Raw genomic sequence first — 21,520 nt, forward strand, 5'->3', positions numbered from 1 at the left:
AAGATGTTCAGTGAACACCTTATTCTTAGAGCTCCACTTAAATGTTTTATTTTTATTTAACACTTTCTGACAAGAGTGGGCCTTTCTGTGAACAGCTACTGAAAAGCCAATGTGGAGAACACATTCGGTAAGTGAACACAAAGAGCTATATAGATAGAAACTCTACTGCAAAAGCATTTCACCAATTCAGTATTTTATTGGTGTCAAAGCATTTTAACTCTGAATTGTATATGTAATTTCATTAGTAATTTTCAAAGAAACACTTCCAGAAAATATTGTCAACTTTATCAGTTGTGCTACTAGAATTAAATAGAAGAGGGAGTTAACTCTAAATTAATTTATTGAAGCATTTGCAGTTATATCCACTTAGGTACAAAACTTTTGTAAGAAAGATAACACTTTTATTGCATTATATAATTTCATATTTTGCAGGAGTCATAATGCAAACTTATATGCATAAATATACATAATGCAACCAATCAGCAATTTACCATGAAAAGATTTAAAATGTAAAACTAGAATTTAACAGGCAAAATACTTAATATGGCTTTTAATGGAAATTAACTGTTTAGAAATGGTTTGTTATTGCCCCTTTCTAGTCAACATAAAATTATGATTGCTATTTAAAAGCCAATGTTGTACATTTTATAACGTGTATGCAATATGGTTCATGGACTTTTTAAAATATACATATATACATATATATAGATATACAGTACACTGACAGTTCTAATACCCCTGAACATGTTGATTAAAACTATTACAATATTTCTATTATAAAACTACTTGAAAAGTTGGCATCACTTCCTGGTATTGAAGTTCAATCCTACAGAATTGGAAAAAAAAAAAGTGACAAAATGTTGGTTATAAATACATTCTTTACAAAAGAATTGAATAGTGGTCCCGCACTCATACTTTATATTACAGTGAAAACATTTCCTCCGTTTAAAGGTATTTACATCTTGTTGTCCTTGGTTTCTGTGTGAAATATACAGAAGTTAAGAATGAGACAATTGTAGGCAGGCCTATTGGTTAGGTTTTTCTACTTGTTCATTTTGGTGGAAGTTCCAAATGTCTTCTTTTGTGTTGTTGTTTATTTCTATTTGCCTTGTATTACTGCTGCTGCTGCTTCTTTTGGTGTTCTGGGAACACTGGGTGACTTTACTTCGAGGAACAGGAAGGAAAGATTTAACTCTTGAAACACCCAACTCAATCTTTGATTGACTGTTGCTGCATTCTGTAGTTTCATGGCTGCTGAGAGGACTGACCTCCTGTAAGACAAGAGAAACAGAACAAGTTTGTCACATTTCTGACATGGTTACTAACTGCTAACAGTGGTCCTCACTCTTCCTCCTCCGTGTGTCTGTGCAAGTATGTAGGAGTTTCCCCCTAAATATGGTTCTCTTGAAAAACCAAATAGCAGACTGAGTGACTAACTTCCTAAAGACCCACCGCCTGATTTTCCTTCAGGCCCTTCGTGTGTCACAAGACTGTGAATCACGAGTCTGGGACCTCCTCACGAACGGGAGCTTCTTGAAGGCCTGGCCCCAAAGGAATCATCAAATTGGAGTGGTCAAAGCAACTGTTTGTAGGCAGCTCTACAAAAATCAACTATATCAACCTTGGGTAAGTCCCCTAACTTTTCTGCTTTCCTGTAAACTAAAAAGTAAATGCTCAAAAAACTGCATTGATTAACAGTTTAACTACAAAGCATAGGCACTATTCTAGGTGCTTGTCCTAAAGCAGAGAGCATAGTGGTTTAAGCCTAGTGGAAGAACGGGACAGGTAAAATGATTTGCCCCCAGTCTCAGTGATTAAGAACAAGATGTCAGGCTCCCAACTCTCACTCAAGGTGTTTTCCCCTAGAGCGTCTAAAATTCCACAACCAATGAACATGGAGCCCCCTAAGGGAGTTCCTAAAGCATTTCCAAATGCCTCTCAAGCAGTTGACATTACTTTCTCTCTTTTAATGCAGCCAAATAATAATGTAGCCATTAAAAGATTTAAAATGTAAAAACTGTGTGGCCTTAGCTGGCAGTTGAATTCTCTTGGGAATCTTTGTAAATCTGTAAAATGGGACTTAGCCATGGGCCTAGTAAAGACCAATCCCAATTTGTGATTTGATCTGAAGAAATGGCATGTTGTAATAAAAGTAACGGCCAGTTGGCAGATAGAGTCTCTGAGTGAGGGGAAGGAAACCTGTAAATAATTTTGCCTTGATTAGTGCCAGGTCCCAGAGAGAGGAAAGGTGATATGTGGTGTTCTTTGCTCCTCTGTGCAGTCATCTACATCATGGTGGCAAGGAGGATGGGGGGCAGGGGGAATGGTGTGTGTGCGTCTTTGTGGTCTGAGATGGGAAATGCTAATGTGAAATGAAGTAACAAGAAGCCTCCACCACAGCTAACCATGTGCTTGGAGTGTTAAGGTGTGAGGATGGAACAGGTGTGTTAGGACCACAGACCTTCAAGGCTGGGAGTGTGAGAACGGGCAAGTGACTGACTGGCACCCTGGCCACTAAACACAGGTTTTGAGGTGTTTTCCCTAAAGCTAAGAGGTACAAGAGCCTGGGACTGGGAGAGTTCAGGGTGTTTAGTGTTTTCTGGGCTAAAACTCCAAAGTTCTGTTAACCATATTAAGTTTACTGATGCTCAACATTGATACTAGGCTCAAAAAAAGACCCTGTGAGTTTGTACAGAAAGGTGTTGCATATAAAGTTTCAATTTTTTAAAAAAAATATTATAAATCAGAGCAATTCATATTGACTAGCTGCTGCCAGCTAGGAGAGTACTAGTAATCCCTGTTCCCTAGCTGGGGAAGCTGGGGAGGAGAAAGTAAAGGAAAACAGTGTTTTCCACTAGAGAGCCATCTTTTTTTTTTTTTTTTTTTTTTTTTAATATTTGGTGTATTTTTGAGAGAGAGGGAGACACAGATCCGAAGCAGGCTCTGAGCTGTCACCACAGAGAGCGATGTGGGGCTTGAATTCACAAACCATGAGATCATGACCTGAGCTGAAGTCAGACACTTAACTGACTGAGCCACCCAGGCACCCCTATTGGAGATGGATCTTTAAGGATGTATAGGGCTGTGAAAGGTGAAGAGGAGACATACAAAGGTGTAGAGTGTGGTACAGAAATGGTGGATTACATGTAAAAGTAAGTTACATAAAGATACATTTAGAAACAAGAAGTGGCGTGGACAAGAAAGAGGACCACAGACCAAAGCTGTCTTAGACCAGTGGGTCTAAGCACTGGCTGCAATTCAAAAACCCCAAAGTCCAGGTTGCACCTCAGACCGATTACATCAGGACCTCTGGGGAATGTGATCTGGGCGCTGGGGGGTTTAAAAAGAAATCATCAAGTGGATTTCACTCTGCAAAGATGAGAACTTTTGTTTGTGGGAGATTAATTTGATTTTCAGGAGAAGACAATATATTAGTGTCTGTTGTATCAGTGATTTAAATATATGTATTTGTTTTTATTAATCCCACTACATTCCCTTACTGTTGGAGCAGTAAGGAGTTCTGTTATGGCAAATGATGATTGTTGAAAGTGATTTCAACTAACCCAGAGAGCTCTTCCTTTAAGAATTACTTCCTGATAACAGAAGAAACTGGGCATCTAGCCAAGAAATGCTAGCTGAGTTCATCAGAAATCCAGAAAAGCAATGAGCCTGCCAAGCTTTCAGAAAGCTGTCAAATGTGTTACTTTGCCCTCTGCTGGCAGGTTCTGAGAAAAACACCTCCTAGCCATGGCAGACCAGGCCCTTCCCATGTGTTCATTAGGCAGTTGTCCTAATACCCACCTCAAATCACAGATTCAAACCACCCTATGGTTCTTTTATAACAGCCCAGAAGGCATAAAAGGAAACTTATTCTTTTATAAAAAATCTGCCCTGAGCATATCTTTCTTTCAGTACTAGTTTTTGTGGACAGTACCTTACTGTAGCAACCAGTCAGTCCTGTGACAGAGAAATAGGGGTACAAAACCTGGTCTCCAATCATTAAACCGTGGCAGCTGGTTACTACCAGCCAATATTTTTACAGAGGAAAGTGACTTCACCCTGTGGAGAAATAATGGTTCACTGTTCTTCCTCACAGACTTTCATGGCCTTTCCATGGACTGTTCCACAAGGAACCTTATAAAGAGTGGTCCCAAGAGATCCAAGAAATGTGCTTTGAACCAAAAGCTGAAGGACAGCTCCTGAACAAAATATCTTCCAGCCTAAATTCGCAACAGAGACTCCAAGTCACCTCCTTAGGGCAATGTCCCTTACATGCTCTCCAAATTATGCTTTTGCTGGGCTTTCAAAACTGTTCCCTATTGGGGAGGAGAGGCAGACATTATGATAGGAGTGAGACAGAAGGTCATGCTTTTCCTTTATAGATCATCATGTTATATATTTTTTACTTAGGACCTCAGCCTTGCCAATACCTCCCACCTTCTTCCCCCAAAACATACAGCTCCCATATAACTAATTGGGACTGAGACCTAATAGAACAGTGGGAGAGCAGGGGCTGTGGTGAGCAGATAAGGATTAATAATTCAATACTCTCAGCATGCTTACTTTATAATCCTGCACTGTGCAAACCCCCCACAAGTCTTGGTAAGCCACCCTGGGAACGGATGGGAACAGGATGTGAACCACACTCGACATGGCTTGGTGAACAAAACAACTATTACTCAATGCCTCTGTGAAACCTACATCCTCACAGAGTAACTACTGGGTAAGAAGCAGTTTTATTGTTTCTGTTCACCCACGAGTACCATGCTGGGCCATCTGGCATTTATTAACCAACCACAGAAGTTATTTTGAGAGGTTAATGAAATCTATTGGAATCCTGGCTCTTCTATTTACCATTCTGACGTGTTTTTTAAAGGAAAGTATCTCACGGAAACCACTGTGTGTCATGGCAAAACTAAAAAGGAGATTTTTTTTCCACATGTAATAGACATTTACATTATTTAGCCCTTTGGAATTCCAAAATACAGGAAATCTTAAAGGTTCTCGAATATATTTTAAAATGGAACCACCAAGACAGAAGTTACAGTATATTTAATTTTAGCATACATGAATGAAAATAAATGGAGACCTTCTCAAAAGACCTTCAAAATTTTGGAGTCTTCCACATTTCTTTCTAACATTTTGTTAGAACATTGCTTGTTCTTACCTTTGGTGACACTGGCATTCTTGGATTAACAGTTGAAAATGCAGGGTTGTTTCTTGAACCATCAAACCTCCTTAAATCATCCCTGGAATCAGCAATCTGGAAAATGCACAAGTTATCAAAGCACAACTTAAAGTCACTACAGGAAACCCACAGAAGTGTTACCATTCTTCTCTGACCCTTAGGAGCTCTATGAACACGCACTCAAGGACTGTACTGTTTACGACAAAAGACTTGAAGTCTTTAAGTGAAACTACCAGAAAATGCATGAGAAATAATCTCTATGGGAAGAGAGTCTGTTTTTGTTTTTAATAATCAAAAGAAGATGGGCAGATGAGCCCTATAGAAAAAAAAAATCTTTCTTGGCAAGAAAGGCTAAAATTGTAAGATTTCAGTCATTACCTTAATTTTCCAGTAGGTAAGTATTTCATCTCCTTTCCAGCAAGGTTAAATAAGACAGCCAATTCTACTCTGTCCTAGAGACTAGGACTGTGCAGATGTAAGAGCTGAGTCTTGCAGTGGAACCTGCACATTATAACCACCTGCTTATCCTCCCTTTCACGTAAAGGGCATTCATAATGGAAGTCTGGTTAGATTTGCTGCAGCTCGAAGAGTCCCAAAACAGGTTGAGCTTGATGCTGGTGAAATCACCTTTGTGAATCTGGGTCACTGATTTCTATATTTGGATCTCAATTTTCACAGCTTAAAGACTATGACTACATGGATTATACAGGCCCAATTTTCTTATTTGTAAGGAAAGTTGTGGCTGTTCCTGTGTCTATAACATGAGTCTGCTGTGATGTTCTCTTACGGACAGATGACTTATATGCCAACCTTAGGAAAAAGGGAAAAAAAAGCCTGGGTAACCTAATGCTGCCTGAATGCGCTGCAATTTTAACCTCAGGTATTTCAGAAGAGTTTGGAAAACAGGCTGTACTAAAGAGAACTCCATTATTTTAGAAAAGATATTTTGGAAGAAAAAGCTTTTTTGAAGCCAGGTAAGGATGGTTTGATTTGGAGCATTAACCATACTATTCAATAAGGAATTTCTTTCAGAGAATGAGTGTTGGTTCTAAGAATTCTCTTCTCTGGGGTGGCCTGGGTGGCTCAGTCGCTTAAGCGTCCAACTTTGGTTCAGGTCATGATCTCACTGCTTGTGAGTTCAAGCCCTGTGTCAGGTTGCGTGCTCAGAGCCTGGAGCCTGCTTCGCATTCTGTCTCGCTTCTCTGCCCCTCCCCCGCTAGCATTCTTTCTCTCTTTCTCTCAATAATAAACACTAAAAAAAAAAAAAAAAGCAATCTCTCTTCTGTTGGGCAAGCCATTCAATGTCCTCCCCCATTTGTACTGCTTACCTTGCTTATATCAGATTCAGATCTGCTGGAGCACATACTCTGAAGTTCCTTGACAAGGTCTGCTTCATCATCTGAACCCAGAGAGAGTCTCTGATCCAAATTCAATGTCAATGATAGATCATTCTCTAAAGACCTAATACAAAGTTCAGAAAAGAGTTTTTCAAAGTGGGAACCACAATCCAGTTTTGGGGGTTTGGTGTGGGGTAAGAAAAGAGTTTTTAAATATCCTTTTAAAAGGATTTTAAAATGTCATTTGATGGCACAACTCACTCTCCTACAATTTTGGTAACTCCCACTCAAAATACTTCTCAATAAGATAAAATTTTATTCACTGAGAAATCCACTTGGTTTACAATATTCCGGTCTCCTTACTGTTCCCTTTTCTTCCCTTTCTCCAAGCCTAAATGAAACTGAGACACTAAATACTGTGGAAGAAGGGGGCAGTGTGGTACACTCAAACAAATCTGAATTTCAAACTTGGCTCTACCACTTACTAGCAGCATGGCCATGGGTCACATTTTTTTTCTGCCTCCTGAACAGTTTAGTTTCTGGGTTCCCTTTGCTGTAATGGATTCCTTGTATCTGTATTATAGAGTTACTGGGGAACTCACATGGGCTGCTATATATAATGGAGTTAGCAGTGTGTCTGGCAGAAAGAAGCATCTGGTATGGTTTCCCTTATCAATCTTCTCTCTCTTTACACCCCATTTCTGTAATTCTGTGAACCAGTGTTCTAAATGTTACCTGTCAAGTGACAGGGCACACAATTTATTGGGTTACAACGGAGAGCTATTTACAGACTGCCCTAACATTTCTATTCTATGATTAACCAAGCGTTTGTACCTCAAAATCTGTAAGCTGAACCAATCAATTCCGTACAAGCAACCTAAGAAAATAAAATGATCACTTTAAACATTTAGCACCTAAAAGCAAGTTTCTATAAATCTAGTATTTAAAAAAAATCACTCCTCTAAAGCCTGTTTAAAAGTTCACAAATGTAGGGTTTTATCAGATCTTTATGTCAAATGCATTAATGATGATCAAATTAGATGAAAAATGAAGCCAATAATGATTCTGACCTTTTCAACAAACTAAAACCAAAAAAGGGTTTATGTTGAGCTTAAAGAACATGTTTTTTTAAATTTCATCTGAAGGGGAGAATATGCCATCCCAAAATGTGTCACTCTGGCATGTGGGTTATTTTGATGTGAAGTCAATCAAGACCCAGCTGACTCAAGAAAAACTTTTACCTCTCCCTTAAGTACCTAAAAGAATTTAGATCGGGGGCTGGTCCAGAAAGCTATTACCAGAGATAACTTTTATCTGAAATACCTATCTGTCTGGCAGGCAAGCATCTGCTCTTGGCGTCCTGTGAAGCACCCCAGGCCCCTATCCCATTCCTTAGCTCAGGATAGCATATAAGCCTCAACAGCCCGACTTGCTGAGTCTCCTATCTTTGGGGCTCCCCTACATAGGAAATTAATTTTTCTTCTGGTAATCTGTTTTATGTCAATTTGATTATTAGGCCAAAGAACTTACAAGGGAAAATTGTCCCACCATTACACATTCATTTAGATTTCAGTTTAATGAATGACCTCCATTTTTTAAAAAAATTATTTTAACGCTATTATAGCTGCACAAATAATGGGAACACGTATCATTTGCTCCAAGTTAAAGGGAAACTTACTTTTGTTTTGACAGGGAAGCATTCCTGTTACAATTCTGCTGAGACACAGCTTTAATTCTGATACCTGTTCAAAGAAAAATACAGTAAAATTACCAATAGAATGAACCATTGTCCCTGTGCATCTTGAATCTGTATTAAAAAGAAACAGACTATGGATTTTGCACTTTGGTATAGTTTTTGGATTAAATCCATCTCTTGAGGCATTTTTCCTCAGGGCAGTAGCTCTGGATGTAGCTTCCTGCCCAGGCACTGCTGTTACAAATGAACGGTCCCTCTTCCAAAATTGTACGAATGCTGCCAGCACAAATGATCTTTAAAGAATGATTTGAGAAGTTGAATTGAATATATCCTCATGAAGAGCAGATCATCAGAGATAATCTCCACACTAGTTTTTTCCCCATACTTTTGTTGTCATTGTCAGAGAGGTGGACTAGCGGCTTTCCCTTATTACCATATAGGCACCTGGGCTTGGCTCCTGCCTCCAGAAGCTGGTGACCTATTTTAGGTCTGGAGAAAAAAAGGTTGTGTCTTTATCAAACGTTATGATCATCCCTACTTATCTGTACAGAATGCAAAAGGGTTTCTATTTTGATAAACAACGGCATCAAAAAAACTATCAACCCAAAGACTGCAATAATCCTTTATCAAATGGAGTTACTGGGAAAAAACTTTACCATTATAAAAAATGAAATAACCAGAGAGGTATGTTTGGTACTTAACCAGTTAGTGGTTTATTCTCCTAACCACTGACCCATGAATTCTACTTTGCAGAATTAGTTCTTGGATTCTATAAATCTCTGTTGATGTCCGTGTATGCTGTGGTTGCACACAATTTTATTAATCTTTCAAATAAGGTTTCATGTTCCAAAGAGTATAATTATTGAATATAAACATCAAATCATTTATAATTTTTTTAACTTTTAAATATTTTATGTAACAGTTTTCTGAGTTTATTTCCATAATGTTGCTCTATATTCATATTCATTTTATTGATTTTGTCAGCTCTATAAAGTATATATTGACAATGCTTATTATTTAGATAATTATTTGGCTCAAGCAAGAAGCTGGTTTTAAACCCTATAGAAACTGTAACAAACTTGGAAATAATAGTGAAGAGCCTGGATGACTCCTATCTAGAGTGTTTATGAATTATTCCATGTACCATGGGATTAAAGTGACATGGATGGAGGAAAACAGCACTGGACTTGCAAGAAACAAAAACATGGACTGCAGATCCCCATGTTTCCAGAAGAGGTGATCTGGACACACAGCCAAGGGTTTCTGAACCTCAGTTTTGTTACCTGGAAATGGAGAGGATAATACTCATTTTAGAGCTCTTTTGCAATATACATAGGGATAAACAAGAGGGAGGTATAGTCCTTACTGCAGAAGGTGGCCTTGGGAGTCTCCAGGCCATATTAGGGGCTGGAGTCTAATGACTTTACTCCCTGAATCAAACACTGTAACTTTGGGAAATAATGGCAACATTTACCTTAAAAAAGTGTAAGTAGACTCTCAATTTATTCAGTGAGTTTCTATTCAATCATTAAAAAAAAAAAAATTCCTCATTTCCTCACGTTTACGGACACACAACTTGTTGTTTATAATTACCTCATGTATTAATATTAAAAATCAACAAAATACGAGCTTAAGTATGAAAATACATTAATGAACAAAAGCAATTTTTCTTGTTTCAAGATGTTAGGCATAATATTCTCTTTTGTAGCAACTCTACTGCTATAACATTGCCATTAAATTATACACAACAGGATATGTTGGGGGTAGGGGTGGGGCTCCTGAAGACCTACAGTTAATTACATATATCAGAAATCCACAGTGCATAGAGGTTGGAACATCTTTTCTATCTTACTCAAGTAAGGATTTCCTTTAGAGAAGACATTTATAATTTGTATAATTGTTGACTACCCTATTATCAAAGCCAAAATGAATAGGTCTAACACCAGAAGTAAATGCGTTATATCTTGTCAGAATGAGAACTGATATCTTTTTTTATAGATGATCTTCCATTATACTGAATCTCTTTGATGATTTATTAGAATGTAAACTCTAAGAGGGTAGGGATTTTTGTGTTTTCTCTGCTCTATTTCCAGTGTATAGAATAGAACCTGGCACATGGTACAATATATGAAAAAGAAATAGTTAAAACTGATTCACTCACAAAGGCCTTAAACTGGTATCAAATATGTCTATTCACATACTTCAAGAAATATATGTGGCTTTTAGACACATAAAAGAAGAAAACTATATAGATTTAGTTGTGGATGCCACAAAAAACAAACGAGTATTTCTCCCAAATAGTTTTGGAAATGTACCTACTACTCCCTGTTCGTTCTATGAAAATATGCATTGAAAAACTCAAAAGCACATTTGCAATCAGAAACCCGATCACTAGTGCCCACGCTCCTCCAGGCAGCACAGATGCCTCCCTCACCTTCCTCACTCAGGCCTGGCTTATTCCAGGAGGGTGGAGAGAAGCGGCCAGACTTCTTGCGAGGACTGGTGCTCACTTTTCTCCAGGCACCGCTCTCTCCTTTCTTCTTGCTGTAACTGTGGTAACTTGAAACTATAGAGAGAGGGAATCTTCCTCCTCTGAAATCAGCCGCATGCTGGTCCAGCTCTGAAACAACACAAATCACGTTTTGCCAAAAGGAAGGCAGTGATAATGCAGTTTCAGTCAAGCAAAACAGAACAATTGCAATTCTCCAAGAAATTACTCTTCAGAATCATGGCTGTGCTTAATACCCAAGCAGGGATGCTGTGAACCAACAAAATTCACTTGGAGATCTGGAATTTAAACATGAGCCAGTAATTTAGAGAGAGTGAGTTCTGAAACAATGGTATGAAATATACATTGAGTCGACATAATTTCTTTACTTACAAAGAAGGAAAAATCGCTCCCTAATAACAAATGCAAACCAGTATTATATAAGAGTCAGTTTCCTCCCCTTCCCTCCCCTCCCAGCACCAACCCTGTACCTGCTCTCGGGAGGGGACAGCCATGCAGCACGGCTTTATTGAGCAAGATGCTGAGAGCAGCTTTAACCACAGCCTGCTGTCCTTGGCTGGGGTGTTTTTTAGCAGTTGCCAGCCCCAAGCCAGGTTGTCTTTTCACAGAGGCTCTTGACAATATTGCTTCTTGAACTCTGGGTGCAATGATAGCATTCCACAGCTTAGCCATCCACCTTCCAAGAGAAGGGCGGTTCACAGTTAGGACCCGACCTCTCTCAAATCACACACCATACTACAAAGGACAAGTTTGAAGAGCATGGAGAAAACACTAAGTGTTTCTACAGATATGCTACCTTTCATAGGTAGTTTTGAAATAAGTGACATTTGAATAAGTGACATTTTACCTCAGAAATACAATGTGTATTGAAAAAAACTGTTTTATAAAATCACTGAGAGCAGTTATCAGTGCTTAAGTGTGGGTTGAATGAATGCATGAATAAAATACATGGAAAGGAAAGTAAATTTATAGGCAGAAGCTTACAAAAAATATTTCCTGGAAGTGTATGTCTAAATAGCTTAAGCTTACTTGCCATATTTTCTTAATAAGACACATATGTTCTAATATTTCTGAAACTGGGGTATATCTTATCATCAGTGGCAAATTAAAGCTGTCTACCCCAAGGCAAAGTCTCAGTGTCTGCATGTAGGTGGGCTTAGCCCTGCAGAGCAGGGATGGGGTCAACCAGCTGTCTCCTAAGATGGACCCTTCGCAGTAACAGCTGTAGTAGCAGGACTTTACCCAAGTTTCGGGCATCCAATAGCAATTAAAATTCCTTCAACAAAGATTACACTTTGTTGCAACATTAAAAATAAAAGACACTCGATTAAAGGCTGTAGAAACTAAACTACATCTCCTCGTACAGCAAAGTTTTCAAAACCATTAGGTATCAGCACACGCCTTTCAAGACTGTTAAAACTTTTACCCAGGTATCAAGCATCTCTCTATTTTAAGCTCTCTGTTAATGTCTAATGATATGTAATTCAAGAGGAAAAAAAACTGTAATAAGGGAATACAGACAAAAGTCTGGTGTTCTGTAGCATGAGTCAAACTTGCACAGGTACTCCTACAGGTGCTAACGGGGTAAAGATGGTAGGCTTTGATTTAAAAAAACAAAACAAAACACACTTCCTTAAGAGGGTTGTTGGGAGATAATCCTCCATGGCATTTTTGCACATTTAGTGTCCACTTTAGTTCTGGACTATCTTTTCAAGGACGTTAGTATGGCAAACAGCCTTGGAAGATAGAGATGGTGTCTCCATCTGGAGCAGGAGGCAGATTTATTTCCTTACTAGGATAAGAAAAGTGATGTTTCCTTCCAGGGCAAAGGGTGGGTGGATTTGCTAGCACCCCCCCCCCCACCTCAGGGGATGGGGGCATTCCTAAGCCCATTGTTGGGCAGTGGTGAGGCAAAGCCAGCATTCATGGGCCACCATGCATCATCCCCTGGGACCTCTGGACCTAGGAAAACCAATGCAAATATGGAGTGCTGGCTGGGGCCACACTGTGAGTAATGAAGTCCTTGGCCCCTGATCCAGCATTGTGCACTTGCGGCAGCCTGACCCGTTGGCCTGCAAGTAGGGTGAACATCTCAGAACCTCTACAGTTGTCGGCGAAGACTGTGCTTCAGATAGGAAAGGCCAAAATTAGCTCCTAAGAATCCTGAGACTCTGGATGTGAAAAATGCTTAAATTTAACACTGATGACAAAAGAGGCGATTATATGAATAAATTATCTGTTCTTTAGCAAGAAAATGCTGTATATATTTTAATATTGTAATTCTTCCTTTCCCCCAATTAGCTGTTTTAAAATTGACAGTTTGTTACAATAGAAAAGATAGATTGTCTGTATCCTCTGCTTTCCGAAATGGATTGCTGCCCGGGATGCCAGAAAGACAGACTCGATGCTAACAGCCAATCACAGAACCTTACTAAGCTGGACTGTGATTAATTTTTTCCTCCTGATTTTCTATTTCATTAACCTTATTATTAATATGTCTATTCTCGTGAGCTGTTACAAAGGAAAACATGGTGAGTATTTAAGTCTCCTTAATAGAGGAGGAAGCTTTTTAATTCATCAATAGAATGCACGCTTTTGTTCTTGGTTACAGGATCCTTGATGAATATCTCAGGTAGGACTTTACCAGGAGACACAGCACTACATGTTGAACAGGATTCCAAGGAGCCTTCTCTGACAGATGGAAACTGCTACTTACTAGGTCTTAGTAAAAACAGTTTCCTTAGGAACTACCCAACAGGTAAGTCTTGGTTATCCTCTGATATGAAGCACAGAGCTCTGCCACTCCATGTTGATGACGGGAGGTGATACAAGGTGGCCCTTCAGCATGCTGGCTCTCACAGGTCCCAAACATGACCATGGCTTTATTTTAATTTAATTTTAATTTAATATAGTTTATTTATCTGAGAGACAAGGGTGCAAGAGCGCACACGAGCGAGCAAGGGAAGGGCAGAGAGAAAGGGAAAGAAAGGATATGTGCTGACAGCATAGAGCCCGCTGCAGGGCTCGAACCCACAAACTGTAAGATCATGACCTGAGCCGAAACCAAGAGTCGGATGCTTAATGGACTGAGCCACCTAGGTGCCCCGCTAAGGCTCTATTTTAAATAGGTAAATAAGGGGGCGCCTGGGTGGCTCAGTCGGTTAAGCGTCCAACTTCAGCTCAGGTCATGATCACACGGTCCGTGAGTTGGAGCCCAGCGTCGGGCGCTGTGCTGACAGCTCAGAGCCTGGAGCCTGTTTCAGATTCTGTGTCTCCCTCTCTTTCTGATCCTCCCCCGTTCATGCTCTCTCTCTCTCTGTCTCAAAAATAAATAAACAAATAAACAAATAAATAAATAGGTAAATAAATACATAGGTAAATAAGGAGAAATGACACTTACTTCACTGTCGCTTGGGCATGTCCTGGGACTACGGGACAAGACAGGAAATACTTTGGCCCCAGAAGTGCTTCAGGTGTGCCCAAGCGGGCCAGGCAGGAGTTGAGCTGGCGCCAGACAGCCAGGGCCCAGTCAACAGTCTTGCACACAGGATCACAGGGAGAGGGCACCTGACCTCTGAACTACGGAGACAGAGAGGCCGAACATGGGGCTTGGCTTAGAACAGTGATTCCTTTCCTTCTGTTTTTAACAGTTCACAAATTAAAAATACAAACACTTAAAACTATAAAACAAAAATGAAGCTGGATCTGATCTGCCTGAGGGGCTGGGGGAGGGACAGCTAATCCACAATATCAAGTGTGTTAGCATGAGGTTCAGACCTGCAGCTGATGACGCAAAATGAAAGGGTTCAGACACAAAAGAGCAGTAAGACGACCAAGAAACCTTACACAAATTCTTAAATATCAATTTTGGAAGAAATTATTATTCATATGCATACAAAGTACCTCACAGGGACTTGCACATAGTGTTCAAAAGGATTTTGATTTCATAAAGCAAAAAATGACATTAGCTATTGCAATATTTGGGTAAGTGACAAGATGGTACATCTGGATCTGTGGCATGTTCGCCTCGTATTAATTTTAATTTCCCTAGAAAAAAGGTCTCAGATAAAATGCAAACTTCATCAAAATGTACACAGCTCTGCTGGCATAAAGAAATTTGTTTTCAAATTTTTTAAACATGCAGATTTTAAACACTAGTATAGAACATACAGGTTTGATGGTAGAGATTCTTTTTAGATTTATATTTTACAGAATCAAATCCCTTTTTTTGTAGTACAGAGGGTTCACAAAAGGACAAAGATTTCTTAGTAGTAGGCGAAATATTCTTCAATTATTTAAAAAGTCAGATATGGCTGTTAACTCAGTATTTTATAAGATTCATATAAATCTGTTTTATCAAGTAATTATGATATTAAGACAGGGGACAGTCTATGAATATGGGTAGGTCCTACTTGAAGGGATATAATTTGGCCAAAATGAAAGAGTGGTTCAGTGATCCCCACAGCTCTGTTAAAATGATATTAGTATGTTACATGAGGCTTTGGGATCTCATAATCTTCCTCCTGTTCAAAAGAAGAACAATCATATTTCTCTTTTTCTGATATTCTTCCAGCAAGAATGAGATCATGTACTACAATTAATGACAATTGAATATTTACTTATTAATAAAGGTATAATTATTGTTTATTAAATGCTAGTAGGATGCCTGGTATTGTCCTGAAAGGCCTCTTGACTTCTATTCCTCGAAGGAATTGTACGAAGAAACTGTGATCAAGTGCCAGCAGATGTGTAAGTGCCCCCAAAGCTTGGGTCCTGTTCTGTGGTTAGGAGATTTCTGATGTTGGCAGAAGCCTCTCATGCCCATCATACATGTACCCAAGGAATCTGTTTTATTAACCTGCTTGTAGTGATTCTTGGTAAGTGAAAGGCATTACCCTTCTGCCTTCCTGTTCTTCACGGCACACCCCTTGTTTCCATTCTCAAACACAGTGGAGAAAAAAGCACAGCTTAAAGCTTGGAACTTACTTTTCAAAATAACTAAAATAAATCCTTCACAAACTACGTGTATCAGAGAAGTGGGTGGGTGTGTGTGTGTGTGGGGGGGGGGGTACATTTTACCTGAAATAGTTCCACATCTATAGAATAAAACTGGTACTTTTCAGAGACCAGCATGACCCCTGGGCAAGGATGACGTGCAAATTCATGAAGCTTGCATGTTTTTCCCTGAGGTAATCTATTGACTTTGGGTGATCAGGATTCAATATAGGTTCGTTCTTGGTAGAAATGTACCATTCTGGTGAGTGATGTTGATGACGAGGGGAGACGATACATGTATGGGAGCAGGGAGTATTGGCAAATCTGGGTATCTTCCTCTCAATTTTATTGTAATCTAAAACTGCTCTTATAAAAAAATAAAGTCTTTAAAAAGAATATCTTTTGTGATTATTTATGTGAATTTTTTGGCAAAGAGATTTAAATATTAATGATAAAATTAATGGAAGCATCAATAATATGAAAAGCTACACAACTATGATGGCTGTTACCTCATCTTTCTTCCTACTGGTGGTCATCATACGATGGCCTGGCTTTGGTCAAAAGCATGTATTTATTACCAGCCAACAGTCTTCAACATAGCTGGGGTAGAAAATTTCTCTGATTAAATTAGAAATTTCAAATACTAACTCAAATCACTACTGGCAAGCAAGCACAGCTCACTGAATTACCAGAACCGCTCCCACTCTGTATTTCTCCTCACTCTCCTCCCAATCCTGCACCCACAAATGTGTGCACATTCACACACTCTAACACAGCAGACACAGAATTTTGTTCAGGTACTTGGTGGAGAAGGTAGAAGTCTCGCCATGGTCTGGGGTAAGGGGGTGGGCAAAAAACCAGTTCTGATTAATGACACATGTAGGGAAAGCCTTCTGTTTCTGGGGGTTTCAGAAAAAGATCCTTTGCTCCGTGAGAAAGAAACTGAGAAGGCCAAAGCTCTCTTATCTGAAGTAGCATCCAGATTCCTGCCTCTGATTTTGTGTGGTGCCTAACCTGGCTGACATCCTGCCATCTTGAAGGGAGGTCAAGAGACTCCCCCAGACCCAGGACCTGACATCACAGAGGTGAACAGAAGTCACCGATACCTGCCACAAGATACCTGGTTATATGAGGGGGAAAAAGCCTCTTTTTGTGAAGTAGACAGCAGCGGGTATTGTGTTATCTGCAGCTTAAAATATTGTGATAGAAGATACGTCTTCCAAATGTGGCCTGTTGGGCTAGATTAAGGGATAAAGTCTTAGTAATCAAGCTCCACCATCAAATCAAAGCTGACACTCATACTGGCTCGATTTAAGTATAGTAATTAAATAGTAATGTCCTAAATTTGGTCGGCACTAGGTTGATTTTGTTATTTGGGGGCTACAGAATATTTTATTCCAAAACAATCACTGAACTAGTTCTACTCACTCTTGAAAATGTGTCTAAAGCTAGAGAATTTTAATTTTTCATGTGACTTTTTTTATATTTCTTATAGCACGGTATAGCAGTAACATATTGAAACTGGCTTGAGTGGATGGATAATGTTGAAGACTCCAAGGAAGTGGCAGCTATTCTTAAAACCAGTGGTCAATTTTCTAATCTAGCCATCTATAGCATTTAGAACGTGGAGAGACTCCTTGAGAACAGTTAATAACAACAGTAAAACCTATTTGCTTTTTGTTTTCTTTCCTTCTTCTTCTTTTTTTTTTTTTTACTTAACACAGTCCAGAAACTGTTCTGTTTTATGTGTTATCTTATTTAATCTTTGAATATCCGAAACTTTTCCTTGACCAAGGCTGCACAGTCACTTAGTGGTAGAACTCCCGCCCAGGCCCCCAGACGCTAACACCCCTTCTCCAGGAGGCATGCTGCAGCTCAGGTTGTTACCTTATTCACTACTTTCCTCCGTAGGAACCTCTGCAGCAGCCCCTGCATGGGCTCACCGTCCCACCGCAGCTGAACCCAGCGGAAATGCTGCTGTACCAGTAAGTCGGAGCCCTGCAGACAGGCCTTGGCAATGGTTCCCATCAGAAAGCAGTTCTCATGAAAGTAGTAACATTCAGACGTTCCGTTTCCTAAAACAAACCAAAAGCAATGGCCCAACCTCGGTAAGCCATACGATGGGACCATGCAGAGTAAAGTAAGTCTAAGAAAGAACAAGAGGTGTAACTCGAACTCTGAACAAGAGAATGATTAGAATAATCTCACAGAAGCTTGCTTCTTTCTGGGCATGGTCTTGCCATTTATTACCTTTTTGAAATGTCCAGGGGCTTTCAGTGCTGCGATTTTCCAGAGGTGCCAGAAAGTCCCCCAGTAACTCAGACAATGAAGATTTTTCCAAATTCTCTAAGATGATGATGATTTTCTTGTTAACAGGAGACTGTTTCACTGGGATCAGACAAGCTGTGGTCAGAAACAAAATTTAGTGATTAAAGTTTTTACAAAAACCTGTATGAACTGTGTTAAAAATGAAAGTCTGGGGTGTCTGGGTGGCTCAGTAGGTTAAGCATCTGGCTTCAACTCAGATCATCATCTCACAGTTCTTGAGTTCGAGCCCCGCATCGGGCTCTGGGCTGACACTCAGAGACTCGATCCTGCTTGGGATTCTGTGTCTCCCTCTCTCTCTCTCTGCCCCTCCCCCACTCGGGCTCTGCCTCTCTCACTCACTCACTCACTCAAAAATAAATTTTAAGAAAAAAATTTTAAAAATGAAAGTCTGGGGGGCGCCTGGGGAGCTCAGTCTGTTAAACATCCAACTCTTGGTTTCGGCTCAGGTCATGATCTCACTGCCCTGAGACTAAGCCCCACATTAGGCTCAGCACTGAGCATGAAGCCTACTTGTGATTCCCTCTGTCTCCCTCTCTCTCTCTCTGTCCCTCCCCTGTTCATGCTCACTTTCTTTCTCTCTCTCTCTCAAAATAAATAAACTTAAAAAAATAAAGTCTGAAAAGATGGACTAGTGGTTACCTATAGAAGGAAAAACTTGTGAACAGGAATGGGGCACACAGTCACTTTCTGGAAGCTGGGAATAATCTATTTCTTGGCCTGGTCAGTGGCTAAACGGTTATTTTATTTAAAATTATTCATTAGGGGTGCTGGGGTGGCTCAGTCAGTTAAGTTTCTGACTCTTGGTTTCAGCGCAGGTCATGATCTCACGGCTCGTGGGTTCAAGCCCTGCATCAGGCTTTGCACTGACGACACGGATCCTGCTTGGGATTCTCTCTCTCCTTCTCTCTCTCTGCCCCTTCCCTACTTGTGCTGTCTCTGTCTCTCTCAAAATAAATAAACTTTAAAAAATATTCACTTATCTATAAATATAAATACATAAGTATGTATTTTATGGATGTATATTTCATAATACAGAAAGTCAGAAGCCCTTAAATGACCTTTTAAATTACACATATGAGGAATATTCATCAAATTATGGAGACAGGACCTCAAAGGTAAGCAGATGAATTCTCTCTCATTTTACAGACCTCAGAGAGGTTCAAGGGGTTTGACTGGGGTTTCAGCCAACAGTTGTAAAGAAGGACTAGGGCTCCTGAATCTAATCTCAGTGGACCTCCTACTAAGATGGGGGGACTAAACTGTATACTGACCCAAAATGAAAGCTGGAAAGTAAATGGAAGATTACAATTATATGTAGGAAACGAGTACGTCTGTAGACAGAATGTACTTGACATATGCCTAGAACCTAAGCACTCAAATGTTAATACTGTATTTACAATGTATACACTACTTCTGATACACCAGTGAATTAACTGAAATTAAGATCACTTTTTAATTTTTAAGATTCTAAGATGCCTCAGTCTTAGCCAAATTAACCTTGAGAAAAAGATCACTTTAAAATACTTGAGAGTAATTTTACCAAGTATCCCACTTTTCACAAATACTCATAATGGGTTATACTCGATTCCCCCTTGTTACTACAGACACAATGCATTTTCACTTTCAAGAGAACTCCTAGAACATTGTAAATGAATCTCTTCTGAGACTGAAATAGCTCTTCTGCATGCTATGAAGCTTTAAAACTAGAAAACCAGAAACAGTAACAGCCACCTCTCAATTTAGTTGCTTTGTGGGGGCTGTTAACACCAGTGTCTGATGTGTGTGTGTGTGTGTGTGATCCTCTTCAACACAGCTATTTAGTAAAAAAGTGCTAAAAATCTGTGCTTCCCAGCATTCAAATGTCCTTTAGAAATATATTCACTGTGCAAATGTGATCTATCTATAGTTCATTAAAACAACAGTGATAAATAAACCTCTTCTACCTAGTGATAAAGAACAAAGTTGAATGGTAGGTTTACCTCCTTTCCACCAAGGACTGAAGACCTCCAGCTTTTCCTTGATCTATACTGAATGTACAGCTACCTCCAGTGGCTCTGAAGCTGGCATCCAGTCAAAATCTATCTGTAGCAACATGTACCTGCATTTTAACAGATGCTCATCCACTGCCCCCACTGCCCCCACTGCTGTATCTCTCTTGCTAAGTGCTATGGCATACCAGAGGTGACTGATTCTAACCGGGGGATGTGGCACTTTAAAATGCAACCATTACAAGGAATAGCATCTTAATAGCTTAGGAGACGGGTAAGCTTACTAGTTGTAAGAAATGACACTGGCACAGAAGGAGGCAGGGCAGGGCTCAGTCCTAGAAGGGACTAAGGCATCAAGTCAACGTGAGAACAGCTGCAAGAGGGCATCATGGTGAACTCGAGGCTGATACGTACCTCCTACCATGATGGGCTGGGACTGGGGGGTGGAGTCATATCTATGGAATGGGATCAGGTAGCCGCAGCTGTGGACAGCAGCAGTGTGGCAGACTGGGCTGCCGGGAAACATCCCCTGGGACCCATCCCCAGATGTTCTGACTTATATGGTCTGGGCTGGGCCATCAGTATTTTGTGTGCGGCCTGGGGTGAGATTTGATGATATGAAGCCTCAGAACCCGGCCACAAATGACAAGTGGAAGACCTAGAATGTCGTGTTGGGAGGGAGAAGCCACCAGCTCTGGGAAGCCATGGAAGTGTCTAAGGAGGGGGATAAACAGGACTTGATTTGTGCTTTGAAATCTCACTCCGGTGCAAAGAACACCTGGAGAGGAAAGAAACAGAAAAACACACAGGCTCTGATTGATGAAGTAATGGGAGCCTCAACCAGGGCATTGGACTGAGCATTTGTTCAGGGCCAAGGCACTGAACAAAACGGTGTTTGAGATGGAGTCAGTAAGACCCAGGGGCTGACTGTCTTGAGAGAAGGGCAGGACCCCGCTGAAGTCCCAGCAGAGAAGAGGTTGTACAGATCATGGAGGCAGAGAGCACATGAGTCAAGAGCATACTTGGGGTGTGGGTGGGGGTGATGTTTCAGGCCTGACGTATCTGATGAGTTAGGCATCCTTTCAGAGATGTCTAGCAGGTGGTGGGACACGAGCATGAGAGCAACCAGGGAGAATTCAGGCTGGAGAAAAAAGCAAATGAGTTTATAGGAGTGCTGGAGGTCTTTGGAGAGAGGCTTAACATTCTAAGTGAGGGCTGTATTGCTTGTCAATTAATCACACATTAAATGGACAGCTTGTGCCCTAGACAAAAAGAGGGTAGGCTGCTGTTCACAGCAGTTCAGCTGGGTTGCACCTCATCTTTGTTTATCCTGGTGTCCCATGAGGTACTGACCAAGGGTCAAATAGACTGGGTTTCTTTGGTGGAAAGCTCTGTCTTCAACACTGCCAGTCTCATTACCTCATTTTTTCAGTAACACCTACTTCTCTAACTACTTAAGTTCAACATCCTTAAATAAGT

At 40.2% G+C, this 21,520-nt stretch overlaps 1 protein-coding gene and 1 pseudogene across 5 annotated transcripts in view; one reads left to right on the forward strand and one right to left on the reverse strand.

Annotated features, from left to right (window-relative positions):
• Nucleotides 1-322: 322 nt before the first annotated feature.
• Nucleotides 323-21,520, reverse strand: part of CTTNBP2 (cortactin binding protein 2) — a 147,749-nt gene continuing 126,551 nt past the window's right edge. For 4 of the 5 annotated variants that reach the window (XM_078440131.2, XM_078440142.2, XM_078440145.2 and 1 more), the window contains 9 exons: nucleotides 17,976-18,128; nucleotides 17,613-17,800; nucleotides 14,131-14,309; nucleotides 11,201-11,406; nucleotides 10,656-10,841; nucleotides 8,204-8,267; nucleotides 6,517-6,649; nucleotides 5,168-5,263; nucleotides 323-1,271 (listed from right to left, as the gene is read on the reverse strand). In XM_078440131.2, coding sequence (XP_078296257.2) covers nucleotides 1,026-1,271; nucleotides 5,168-5,263; nucleotides 6,517-6,649; nucleotides 8,204-8,267; nucleotides 10,656-10,841; nucleotides 11,201-11,406; nucleotides 14,131-14,309; nucleotides 17,613-17,800; nucleotides 17,976-18,128 — 1,451 coding nt within the window. In that variant the 3' untranslated portion in view covers nucleotides 323-1,025. Of the gene's footprint in view, nucleotides 1,272-5,167; nucleotides 5,264-6,516; nucleotides 6,650-7,359; nucleotides 7,403-8,203; nucleotides 8,268-10,655; nucleotides 10,842-11,200; nucleotides 11,407-14,130; nucleotides 14,310-17,612; nucleotides 17,801-17,975; nucleotides 18,129-21,520 lie in introns of those variants that run through there. The other variant, XM_078440147.2, reaches the window with a different exon arrangement.
• On the forward strand, nucleotides 15,813-15,913 carry LOC132679962 (U6 spliceosomal RNA; annotated as a pseudogene).

The sequence above is a fragment of the Panthera onca genome, chromosome A2, assembly GCF_046562875.1.
Source record: "Panthera onca isolate mPanOnc1 chromosome A2, mPanOnc1 haplotype 2, whole genome shotgun sequence".
NCBI classification, from domain to species: domain Eukaryota; kingdom Metazoa; phylum Chordata; class Mammalia; order Carnivora; family Felidae; genus Panthera; species Panthera onca.